Source organism: Babylonia areolata, chromosome 14 (genome assembly GCF_041734735.1).
Source record: "Babylonia areolata isolate BAREFJ2019XMU chromosome 14, ASM4173473v1, whole genome shotgun sequence".
In the NCBI taxonomy this organism is placed as follows: Eukaryota; Metazoa; Mollusca; class Gastropoda; order Neogastropoda; family Buccinidae; genus Babylonia; species Babylonia areolata.
In genome coordinates this window covers 1941432-1953389 of record NC_134889.1, presented here as the reverse complement: position 1 = coordinate 1953389, position 11958 = coordinate 1941432, and the positions used below count along the sequence as shown (strand labels likewise).

General features: G+C 46.9%; 1 protein-coding gene across 2 annotated transcripts in view; it reads right to left on the bottom strand.

The window, feature by feature from the left end:
* Nucleotides 1-2617: 2617 nt before the first annotated feature.
* LOC143289727 (retrograde protein of 51 kDa-like) overlaps nucleotides 2618-11958 on the bottom strand; it is a 36934-nt gene continuing 27593 nt past the window's right edge. For both annotated transcript variants that reach the window (XM_076598807.1, XM_076598809.1), the window contains 4 exons: nucleotides 11335-11450; nucleotides 10119-10232; nucleotides 7605-7718; nucleotides 2618-4872 (listed from right to left, as the gene is read on the bottom strand). In XM_076598807.1, the coding sequence (XP_076454922.1) occupies nucleotides 4843-4872; nucleotides 7605-7718; nucleotides 10119-10232; nucleotides 11335-11450 (374 nt within the window). In that variant the 3' untranslated portion in view covers nucleotides 2618-4842. The remainder of the gene's footprint in view (nucleotides 4873-7604; nucleotides 7719-10118; nucleotides 10233-11334; nucleotides 11451-11958) is intronic.

Sequence of the window (11958 nt, the reverse complement as noted above, 5' to 3'; positions counted from 1 at the left end):
ATCAAGGACTGTTTTGAACAATTGAATCGCCACTTGGGGGATTCGAAACTATTGTGAACAATTCCATGTTCTATCGGGAACTATTGTGAACAATTAAATGCACTTTCAAGGACAACTGTGAACAATTGAATTTCCTATCAGGAACTGTTGTGAACAAATAAATGTCATATCAAGGACTATTGTGAACAATTGAATTTCCTAGCAGGAACTGTTGTGAACAAATGAATGTCATCTCAAGGACTATTGTGAACAATTGAATGCCATGTCAGTGACTATTGTGAATAAGTGAATGGCCTATCAGTGAACAACTGATTGATCAGTGACTATTGTGAACATTTGAATGGCGAATTAGGGACTGTTGTGAACAACTGATTGATTAGTGACTATTGTGAACAACTGAATGGCATATCAGTGACTATTATGAACAATTGAATGCCCAGTTGGGATAATTGTGAACAATTACATGTCCCGTTAGGGACCAATGTAAACAACTGAATGACCTATCAGTCACTATTGTGAACAGTTGAATGACATATCATTCACTATTGTGAACAAATTAATAGCCTAGCAGTGACCATCGTGAACAACTGAGTGGCCTATCATCGCTGTTGTGAACAACTGAATGACCTATCATCGCTGTTGTGAACAATTCAGTGGCCTATCTCGCTGTTGTGAACAAATTAATGGCCAGATAGGGGGTATTGTGAAAATTGAATGGCCTGTCAGGCACAAAAGTGAACAATTGAATGGCCTATCAGTCATTATTGTGAACAAATTAATGGCCAGAAAGGGGGTATTGTGAACAATTGAATGGCCTGTCAGGCACTAGTGTGAACAATTGAATGGCCAGAAAGGGACTATTGTGAACAATTGAATGGCCAGAAAAGGACCATTGTGAACAATTGGATGGCCAGAAAAGGACCATTGTGAACAATTGAATGGCCAGAAAAGGACCATTGTGAACAATTGAATGGCCAGAAAAGGACCATTGTGAACAATTGAATGGCCAGAAAAGGACCATTGTGAACAATTGAATGGCCAGAAAGGGACTATTGTGAACAAGTGAATGGCCAGAAAGGGACTATTGTGAACAATTGAATGGCCAGAAAAGGACCATTGTGAACAATTGAATGGCCAGAAAAGGACCATTGTGAACAATTGGATGGCCAGAAAAGGACCATTGTGAACAATTGGATGGCCAGAAAAGGACCATTGTGAACAATTGAATGGCCAGAAAAGGACCATTGTGAACAATTGAATGGCCAGAAAAGGACCATTGTGAACAATTGAATGGCCAGAAAAGGACCATTGTGAACAATTGGATGGCCAGAAAAGGACCATTGTGAACAATTGAATGGCCAGAAAAGGACCATTGTGAACAATTGAATGGCCAGAAAGGGACTATTGTGAACAATTGAATGGCCAGAAAAGGACCATTGTGAACAATTGAATGGCCAGAAAAGGACCATTGTGAACAATTGAATGGCCAGAAAAGGACCATTGTGAACAATTGAATGGCCAGAAAGGGACTATTGTGAACAATTGAATGGCCAGAAAAGGACCATTGTGAACAATTGAATGGTCTATCAGAGACAAGTGTGAACAATTGAATGGCCAGAAAGGGACTATTGTGGACAATTGAATGGCCTGTCGAGGATCGATGTGAACAATTGAATGGCCTGTCGAGGATCGATGTGAACAATTGAATGGCCTGTCGAGGAACGTTTTGAACAATTGAATGGCCTGTCGAGGATCGATGTGAACAATTGAATGGCCTGTCGAGGATCGATGTGAACAATTGAATGGCCTGTCGAGGATCGATGTAAACAATTGAATGGCATTTCAGTGACTATTGTGAACAATTGAATGGCCTATCGAGGATCGATGTGAACAATTGAATGGCCTATCGAGGATCGATGTGAACAATTGAATGGCCTGTCGAGGATCGATGTAAACAATTGAATGGCCTGTCGAGGATCGATGTGAACAATTGAATGGCCTATCGAGGATCGATGTGAACAATTGAATGGCCTATCGAGGATCGATGTGAACAATTGAATGGCCTGTCTGGTGACATCAGGAGCTGTGGAGATGTTTCCATCGATGGGAACGTCGCCCAAAGACCGTGCCAAAGAGCACATTTCTCAGGGATTCTCTCTCACACAACGAAGGTAATGGCACACTGCTTTTCATGCACAACTTCGCACGCACACGAGCATGTGTGTGTGTGTGTGTGTGTGTGTGTGTGTGTGTGTGTGTGTGTGTGTGTGCGTATGTGTGTGTGTGTGTGTGTGTGTTGTGTGTGTGTGTGTTGTGTTGTGTTGTGGTGTGGTGTGGTGTGTGTGTGTGTGTGTGTGTGTGTGTGTGTGTGTGTGTGTGTGTGTGTGTGTGTGTGTGTGTGTGTTGTGTAGTATGTGTGAGTGAGTGTCTGTGTCTATGTGTTTAACTGTGTCTGTCTGTTTCTCCGTGGTTGTGTCTGTGGGTATGTTCTGTATGTCTGTGTGCCTGGACATGCGTGCAAGAGCTTTCTTTGTTATGGTGGGTGTTGTTCATGTGGTTTGTGTTTTCCTTTTCATAGAGAAGGGATGAGAAGTACAAATAAGCAATCAGGCAACCGTTTCAATTTTCTTTTTATTTGGAATGAATGAAAAGTAAAACAAATAGGTGATCTACAGAATCTACATTCTTATATGAAATTGAGCACCAAGATAGTCCAACAAAGCTACAGAAAAGAGTATATGAAAGACCCGAAAAAGGTATTAAAAAAAATGTGTGTATATATAGAAACTCTTGTAAAACATATAACCTTCAAAGCATTATGTAAATAGTCAATCTCTTTTATGTCAACAACTTTTATCACAATAGGAAACGCTCGGTTTGGTGGCTATGTCCAGTTCGTGTCAGTTCCAGTTAAAATTTCCTGTGAATTAAAAAAAAAAAATTTACAAAAAGTGGCAACGCTTCGCATGCTCAGATCGTGTCTGTAGTTTGACCAAAAATCGCTATCACAAATCTCTTGCTGTGGTGCGGTCAGTGAGATGATTTGGTTCAGGTATTTCAAACCCAAAACTGCTAGCGATGTCAATGTGTTAATGGAACAGGCAGACGTAATGAGAAAGGCACGTGGTGTTTGGTTTCCTGGTCACGCAACGAGAGTAACAAAGAATATGATGTCGGTTTCCTGGGTATGTTGTGACAGTGACAAGGCACGTGATCTTTGGATTCCCGGAAGCTAGTTGTTTTCGTTGTTTTGGGGTGTTTTTTTTTTTCGGGAACTAAATGGACATTCTATGTGCTGCCATACGCCAGTAATGTCTGGAACATTGTATTCAACGTCCAGTCAGCACCAGAAGCTATACACACGCAGGCCAAATATCAAACAAAAGCTCTGTGTATACGAAGGTAAAAAAAAAAATCACACACACACATCAAGAAGTCGCCATTTTTCTTCGCTATGCGAAACTGCCTGAAAACAACTCGATCTGACACGTTACACGAAAGCCTCACAACGCGAAACTCTGAGCTGCTGGTTAAGAGAGTGATGAAGGGTACACCTTGATGTTCAAAGAGCCACCCTCCCCCCCCCTCGTACTTTTATCTTGCATCAGCTCAGATCTCTTACCAGAGGCCAGTCCCAACAAAGGTTGTTGTTTTTTTCTCCCACCCGGTTTCTTTTCTTCGTTCCTATACCTCCCTTTCCATTCAGGGTACCGGGGAGGCGTGAGGGGAGGAGGGGGGGTGGAGGGGTTCCAAGACTGACCCCGCAATCGCTGGTGATGTCAAACGGATGTCGTCTGTGCCAGTTAGATCTCTTTTTTTTTCTGTTCGTTTCGTGACTGTGACATCCACAAAGACACGCTCCTTCCAAGAGGACAGGAATAAAATAGTGTCCCCCCCCCCCCACCCTCACTCTCACCCACCCCCCTATCTCCCCCCCCTCCTCCTCCTGTTCATAGGCATGGTCTGACCCCAGAACACTGACTCAGAGAAAAGGGCAAAGGGGGGTAAGGCCAGAACGCTGGGACACAGCAAGGGGACACAATCACAGAACCTCCTGGAATCTTTTTTCAACATGATCAACAATCAGCTCTCTTTACAGCTACCAGTTTATCATCACAACCAGAAGAAGAAACAGCGAAAAATAATGTTAAAAAATAAGACAACGACAACAAAACAACGCCAAGCAAATAACATACGACAGTTCGCTACTGTCTCATTCAACCACGAGACTAAAGTTCTAAAAGAAAAAAAAGAAAGAAACGAAAGGCAGTTACAGGGATAACATAGTCATCATTTACCACCAAGCAAGCCTTGCTTCTGCTGTTAACAAGCTAACCAAAGAGAGAGAGAGTACACCATGTCTGCTTGTGAAGAAAGCTGTTCGCAGATTTCAGCAAGCCTTTTCATCCTCTTGCATCTTGTTTTTTTTCTCCTCCCTGGCGGCAGATCTTGAACCATTCCAGACAATCACTACTTCAACCAGTTCGCTGACGAAGTATCCAGATGTGCTCAGTACCAGTTCTAGTCATCTCAACTGTCTTTTTCTATGGATTTCGCTCTTCTCTCTGCTCTATGGTGCACTGGCTAAAGAATCGATTTGCGACTTAAGACACATGAAGCAAGTGTTTTACTAAGAGAAACAGTGACAGAGAGACAGAGAGGGGGGCGGGCAGGGAGGGAGGGGGGGGGGGGCTGATGGGAGAAAGCAGTAGCAGCTGTCCTCTGTCCGGCGAGGAGGGGGGGAAGGGGAGGGGGTGGTCCTCCACAGCACCCACTCTGGAGGGTCGGGGTGGAGGGAGGGCGGAGGTTCCTTCGCCACAGCGGACCTTGCCGGCCAGGCCTCTAATTCTGACGCAACTTGCAGGAGGCCATCTGCACAGGTGATGGAACACAGGTGGTTAGAGGGGTGGTAGACAGAGTGACAGGTTGTTAGAGGGGTGGTAGACAGTGTGACAGGTGGTTAGAGGGGTGGTAGACAGTGTGACAGGTGGTTAGAGAGGTGGTAGTGTGACAGGTGGTTAGTGGGGTGGTAGACAGTGTGACAGGTGGTTAGAGGGGTGGTAGACAGTGTGACAGGTGGTTAGTGGGGTGGTAGACAGTGTGACAGGTGGTTAGAGGGGTGGTAGACAGAGTGACAGGTGGTTAGAGAGGTGGTAGTGTGACAGGTGGTTAGAGGGGTGGTAGACAGTGTGACAGGTGGTTAGAGGGGTGGTAGACAGTGTGACAGGTGGTTAGAGGGGTGGTAGACAGTGTGACAGGTGGTTAGAGGGGTGGTAGACAGTGTGACAGGTGGTTAGAGAGGTGGTAGTGTGACAGGTGGTTAGAGGGGTGGTAGACAGTGACAGGTGGTTAGAGGGGTGGTAGACAGTGTGACAGGTGGTTAGAGGGGTGGTAGACAGTGTGACAGGTGGTTAGAGGGGTGGTAGTGTGACAGGTGGTTAGAGGGGTGGTAGACAGTGTGACAGGTGGTTAGAGAGGTGGTAGACAGTGTGACAGGTGGTTAGAGGGGTGGTAGTGTGACAGGTTGTTAGAGGGGTGGTAGTGTGACAGGTTGTTAGAGAGGTGGTAGACAGTGTGACAGGTGGTTAGAGAGGTGGTAGTGTGACAGGTGGTTAGTGGGGTGGTAGACAGTGTGACAGGTGGTTAGAGGGGTGGTAGACAGTGTGACAGGTGGTTAGTGGGGTGGTAGACAGTGTGACAGGTGGTTAGAGGGGTGGTAGACAGAGTGACAGGTGGTTAGAGAGGTGGTAGTGTGACAGGTGGTTAGAGGGGTGGTAGACAGTGTGACAGGTGGTTAGAGGGGTGGTAGACAGTGTGACAGGTGGTTAGAGGGGTGGTAGACAGTGTGACAGGTGGTTAGAGGGGTGGTAGACAGTGTGACAGGTGGTTAGAGAGGTGGTAGTGTGACAGGTGGTTAGAGGGGTGGTAGACAGAGTGACAGGTGGTTAGAGGGGTGGTAGACAGTGTGACAGGTGGTTAGAGGGGTGGTAGACAGTGTGACAGGTGGTTAGAGGGGTGGTAGACAGTGTGACAGGTGGTTAGAGGGGTGGTAGACAGTGTGACAGGTGGTTAGAGAGGTGGTAGTGTGACAGGTGGTTAGAGGGGTGGTAGACAGTGTGACAGGTGGTTAGAGGGGTGGTAGACAGTGTGACAGGTGGTTAGAGGGGTGGTAGACAGTGTGACAGGTGGTTAGAGGGGTGGTAGACAGTGTGACAGGTGGTTAGAGAGGTGGTAGTGTGACAGGTGGTTAGAGGGGTGGTAGACAGAGTGACAGGTGGTTAGAGGGGTGGTAGACAGTGTGACAGGTGGTTAGAGGGGTGGTAGACAGTGTGACAGGTGGTTAGAGGGGTGGTAGACAGTGTGACAGGTGGTTAGAGGGGTGGTAGACAGTGTGACAGGTGGTTAGAGAGGTGGTAGACAGTGTGACAGGTGGTTAGAGGGGTGGTAGTGTGACAGGTTGTTAGAGGGGTGGTAGTGTGACAGGTTGTTAGAGAGGTGGTAGACAGTGTGACAGGTGGTTAGAGGGGTGGTAGACAGTGTGACAGGTGGTTAGAGAGGTGGTAGACAGAGTGACAGGTGGTTAGAGGGGTGGTAGACAGTGTGACAGGTGGTTAGAGGGGTGGTAGACAGTGAGACAGGTGGTTAGGGTGGTAGACAGTGTGACAGGTGGTTAGTGGGGTGGTAGACAGTGAGACAGGTGGTTAGGGTGGTAGACAGTGTGACAGGTGGTTAGTGGGGTGGTAGACAGTGAGACAGGTGGTTAGTGGGGTGGTAGACAGTGTGACAGGTGGTTAGAGGGGTGGTAGACAGTGTGACAGGTGGTTAGAGGGGTGGTAGACAGTGAGACAGGTGGTTAGGGTGGTAGACAGTGTGACAGGTGGTTAGTGGGGTGGTAGACAGTGAGACAGGTGGTTAGGGTGGTAGACAGTGTGACAGGTGGTTAGAGAGGTGGTAGACAGTGTGACAGGTGGTTAGAGAGGTGGTAGACAGAGTGACAGGTGGTCAGAGAGGTGGTAGACAGTGAGACAGGTGGTTAGAGGGGTGGTAGACAGTATGAGGGGTGGGTGAAGGGGAGACACAATTTTATTCTTGTCCTCTTGAAAGAAAAAAAAAAGAGGGAGAGAGAGAGACAGAGAGATGGAGATAGACAGATAAAGAGAAACAGAGAGAGGGAGAGAAATCGGGAGAGACAGAGACAGAAAGAGGAAGGCAGAGAGGGACACAGACAGAGAGAGAGAAACATACCGACAGAGGGAGACAGAGAGAAAGAGAGAGAGACAGAGAGGGAGACAGAGAGAGAGAGACATACCGACAGAGGGAGACAGAGAGAAAGAGAGAGAGAGACAGAGAGGGGGACAGACAGAGAGAGAGAGACATACCGACAGAGGGAGAAAGAGAGAAAGAGAGAGACACAGAGACAGAAAGAGACAGAGAGACACAGAGAGAGACAGACAGAGACTGACAGAGAGACAGAGAGAACTCAGAACTCAGAAATATTTTACTGCAAGGCCACCGGCCTGTTTGCTAAGGAGGTACATACATACAATTGCGACAGAGAGACAGAGAGAGACAGAGACAGAGAGGGAGAGAGACAGGGTACGGACCTCCCGAGTGCCATCAAGGATGAGGAAGTCTCCAGCACCAGCCCCGAAGCTGAAGGTGGAGGAGATCAGGTCGTTAGCTGCCTCGGCCCTGTTCCTGGCTCCTGTGGCCCACACCTGTTGCCATGGGGTAGTATAGTATAGTCTAGTATAGGATAGTATAATATAGTCTAGTCTAGTCCAGTCTAGTCTAGTCTTGTCTTGTCTTGTCTTGTGTAGTGTAGTAGAGTAGAGTATAGGACAGGACAGGACAGGACAGGGCAGGACAGTGTAGTAGAGTGTAGTGCAGTGCAGTGCAGTGCAGTATAGTATAGTATAGTATAGTATAGTATAGTATAGTGCAGAGCAGTAAGGACAGCACAGTGTAGTGTAGTGTAGTGTAGTGCAGAGCAGTACAGGACAGCACAGTATAGTATAGTATAGTATAGTGCAGAGCCGTACAGGACAGCACAGTGTAGTGTAGTGTAGTGTAGTGTAGTGTAGTGTAGTGTAGTGTAGTGTAGTGTAAGACAGAACAGCACAGTATAGTATAGTATAGTATAGTATAGTATAGTATAGTATAGTATAGTATAGTGCAGAGCCGTACAGGACAGCACAGTGTAGTGTAGTGTAGGAGAGCACAGCACAGCACAGCACAGCACAGCACAGCACAGCACAGTATAGTATAGTATAGTATAGTATAGTATAGTATAATGCAGTACAGGACAGTGTAGTGTAGTGTAGTGTAGTGTAGTGTCTGCGTAGTGTCGTGTTGTGCTGTGTAGTGGAGTAGAGAAGAGTGTTGTGTTGTGTAGCGGAGTAGAGAAGAGTGTTGTGTTGTGTAGTGGAGCAGAGAAGAGTGTTGTGTTGTGTAGTGGAGTAGAGAAGAGTGTTGTGTTGTGTAGCGGAGTAGAGAAGAGTGTTGTGTTGTGTAGTGGAGTAGAGAAGAGTGTTGTGTTGTGTAGCGGAGTAGAGAAGAGTGTTGTGTTGTGTAGCGGAGTAGAGAAGAATGTTGTGTTGTGTTGTGCTGTGTAGTGGAGTAGAGAAGAGTGTTGTGTTGTGTAGCGGAGCAGAGAAGAGTGTTGTGTTGTGTAGCGGAGTAGAGAAGAGTGTTGTGTTGTGTAGTGGAGCAGAGAAGAGTGTTGTGTTGTGTTGTGTAGTGGAGCAGAGAAGAGTGTTGTGTTGTGTTGTGTAGTGGAGCAGAGAAGAGTGTTGTGTTGTGTAGTGGAGCAGAGAAGAGTGTTGTGTTGTGTAGTGGAGCAGAGAAGAGTGTTGTGTTGTGTTGTGTAGTGGAGCAGAGAAGAGTGTTGTGTTGTGTAGTGGAGCAGAGAAGAGTGTTGTGTTGTGCTGTGTAGTGGAGCAGAGAAGAGTGTTGTGTTGTGTTGTGTAGTGGAGCAGAGAAGAGTGTTGTGTTGTGCTGTGTAGTGGAGTAGAGAAGAGTGTTGTGTTGTGTAGCGGAGTAGAGAAGAGTGTTGTGCTGAGTAGCGGAGTAGAGAAGAGTTGTGTTGTGTTGTGCTGAGTAGCGGAGTAGAGAAGAATGTTGTGTTGTGTTGTGCTGTGTAGTGGAGTAGAGAAAAGTGTTGTGTTGTGTAGTGGAGTAGAGAAGAGTGTTGTGTTGTGTAGCGGAGTAGAGAAGAGTGTTGTGTTGTGTAGCGGAGTAGAGAAGAGTGTTGTGTTGTGTAGTGGAGTAGAGAAGAGTGTTGTGTTGTGTAGCGGAGTAGAGAAGAGTGTTGTGCTGAGTAGCGGAGTAGAGAAGAATGTTGTGTTGTGTTGTGTTGTGCTGTGTAGTGGAGTAGAGAAGAGTGTTGTGTTGTGTAGCGGAGCAGAGAAGAGTGTTGTGTTGTGTAGCGGAGTAGAGAAGAGTGTTGTGTTGTGTAGTGGAGCAGAGAAGAGTGTTGTGTTGTGTTGTGTAGTGGAGCAGAGAAGAGTGTTGTGTTGTGCTGTGTAGTGGAGTAGAGAAGAGTGTTGTGCTGAGTAGCGGAGTAGAGAAGAATGTTGTGTTGTGTTGTGCTGTGTAGTGGAGTAGAGAAGAGTGTTGTGTTGTGTAGCGGAGCAGAGAAGAGTGTTGTGTTGTGTAGCGGAGTAGAGAAGAGTGTTGTGTTGTGTAGTGGAGCAGAGAAGAGTGTTGTGTTGTGCTGTGTAGTGGAGCAGAGAAGAGTGTTGTGTTGTGTTGTGTAGTGGAGTAGAGAAGAGTGTTGTGTTGTGCAGTGGAGTACAGAAGAGTGTTGTGTTGTGCTGTGTAGTGGAGCAGAGAAGAGTGTTGTGTTGTGCTGTGTAGTGGAGCAGAGAAGAGTGTTGTGTTGTGCTGTGTAGTGGAGCAGAGCGTAACCATGCGCCTCGCTCTCTCTCTTGTCAACCATGTCTAGAAGCACATCTTGTACCGTCTCACTTCTCATCTGAAGTCAACATTCAGTTTGTTCTATCACACACACACACACACACACACACACACACACACACACACACACACGTACCCTGATGAACGTCTAATATGACTGACAGTGACAAGACGCTGAACTAAAGAAGGAACGAACGTACCTTGATGGTACCGCCGGGTTGCAGCTTGCCTTCACCGAAGGAGGCGAGGTCCACAGAGATCTTCTCCTGTCCGTTCACCTTCTTCACCAGCTTTACGTTGCGCAGTTCCTGGTTCTGTTGGCATCATCATCATCGTCATCGTCATCATCATCATTGTCGTTGTCATCGTCACCATCGTCATCATCGTCATCATTGTCGTTGTCGACATCATCGTCGTCGTCATCGTCACCATCGTCATCATTGTCATTGTCGACATCATCGTCGTCGTCATCGTCACCATCGTCATCATTGTCGTTGTCGACATCATCGTCGTCGTCATCATCATCGTCGTCGTCGTCGTCATTGTTGTCGTCATCTTCGTCAGGATCGTTGTCGTCGTCATAGTCGTCGTCGTCATCATCAGCATCATCACCATCGTCGTCATCATCTATATCACCATCATCGCCGCCGTCATCGTCATGTCATCGCCATCGTCATTGTCGTCGTCGTTGTCGTTATGATAATGATGATGATGAGTATCAGTAATGCGCTCTATAATCCACAGTACAGACCCCCAGAGCGCTCACAGTCAACATCAACATGGATAAACACTGTCACACGAACCAGCAACACGGAGCTCTGAGATCAACACTTGCAAGTCACATGCAGGTTTTCTATTGACGTTCAAAACATCCAGCCAACGACACAAGTCGTCTGACCCGCTCACTTAAATAATAATAATAATAATAATAATAATGGTACTTATATAGCGCTAAATCTTGTGCATAAACAAATCAAAGCGCTTTCGCACCAGTCATTCTCACGCAAGCATAACTCTAAAACTGAAAAAAAAACTAAAAAGACAAGGAAGAGGCAGGGAAGGGAGGCTATTTTGGGAAGAGGTGGGTTTTAAGGCCAGACTTCTCCGGAAACACAGTTCACAGCTATGTCCACTATGTGCTACGCCTCCACATCCACCCACACTGTATAGATCTTCATCTCTATGTATCTATCTTTATCAGCTACGGTCCACTATTTGCTACACCCCTACATCCAGCCACAGTATATAGATCTTCATCTCTATGTATCTATCTGTATCAGCTACGATCCACTATGTCCTACACCCCTACATCCAGCCACAGTATATAGATCTTCATCTCTATGTATCTATCTGTATCAGCCACATGGATAAAGCCACGAAGAGCAGATGTGAGAGTGAAGCAACGGAAGAACTGACCCCTCTGGCATTCATGTCCAGTTCCAATTCAACGAAGCGACCTGACGCGTCCACCTCCTTGATGCCGAAGGCGCCCGCACGAGATTTCTGGATGCTCATGCTGGTGCTGGAGGAGCCTGCACACACACACACACACACACACACACGTCGAGCCTCATTATTGCTCAGTTTGCCGGCATCACATTCATGGAGGAAGCTTTTTTTTTTTTTCACACGCTGACTCAGACCGAGGTCAAGGGTCGTTGCATGTTCCGTTTCGAGAAAGTGTCAAAGCGTGCGGACTGATCCTTATACGCTACACCACAGCACACATCTGCGGTTTAAAAGAGATGTGGATGCCTGATATTTGTGTAAACTGAACTCGCTGGTCAGGCATTGAGAGGGCCAGTTCACATGGTCAGGCATTGAAGATGGCTACTCACCCAGCCCCAGCTCATGACGTCATGGTGACGTGGCTATAGCCTGATTCCCCCCATCATTATTCACCAGTTCATGACGTCATGGTGACGTGGCTATAGCCTGATTCCCCCCAACGCCCCGCCCCTCCCCCATCATTCTTCACCAGCTCATGACGTCATGGTGACGTGGCTATAGCCTGATCCCCCCCCCCCCCATCATTCTTCA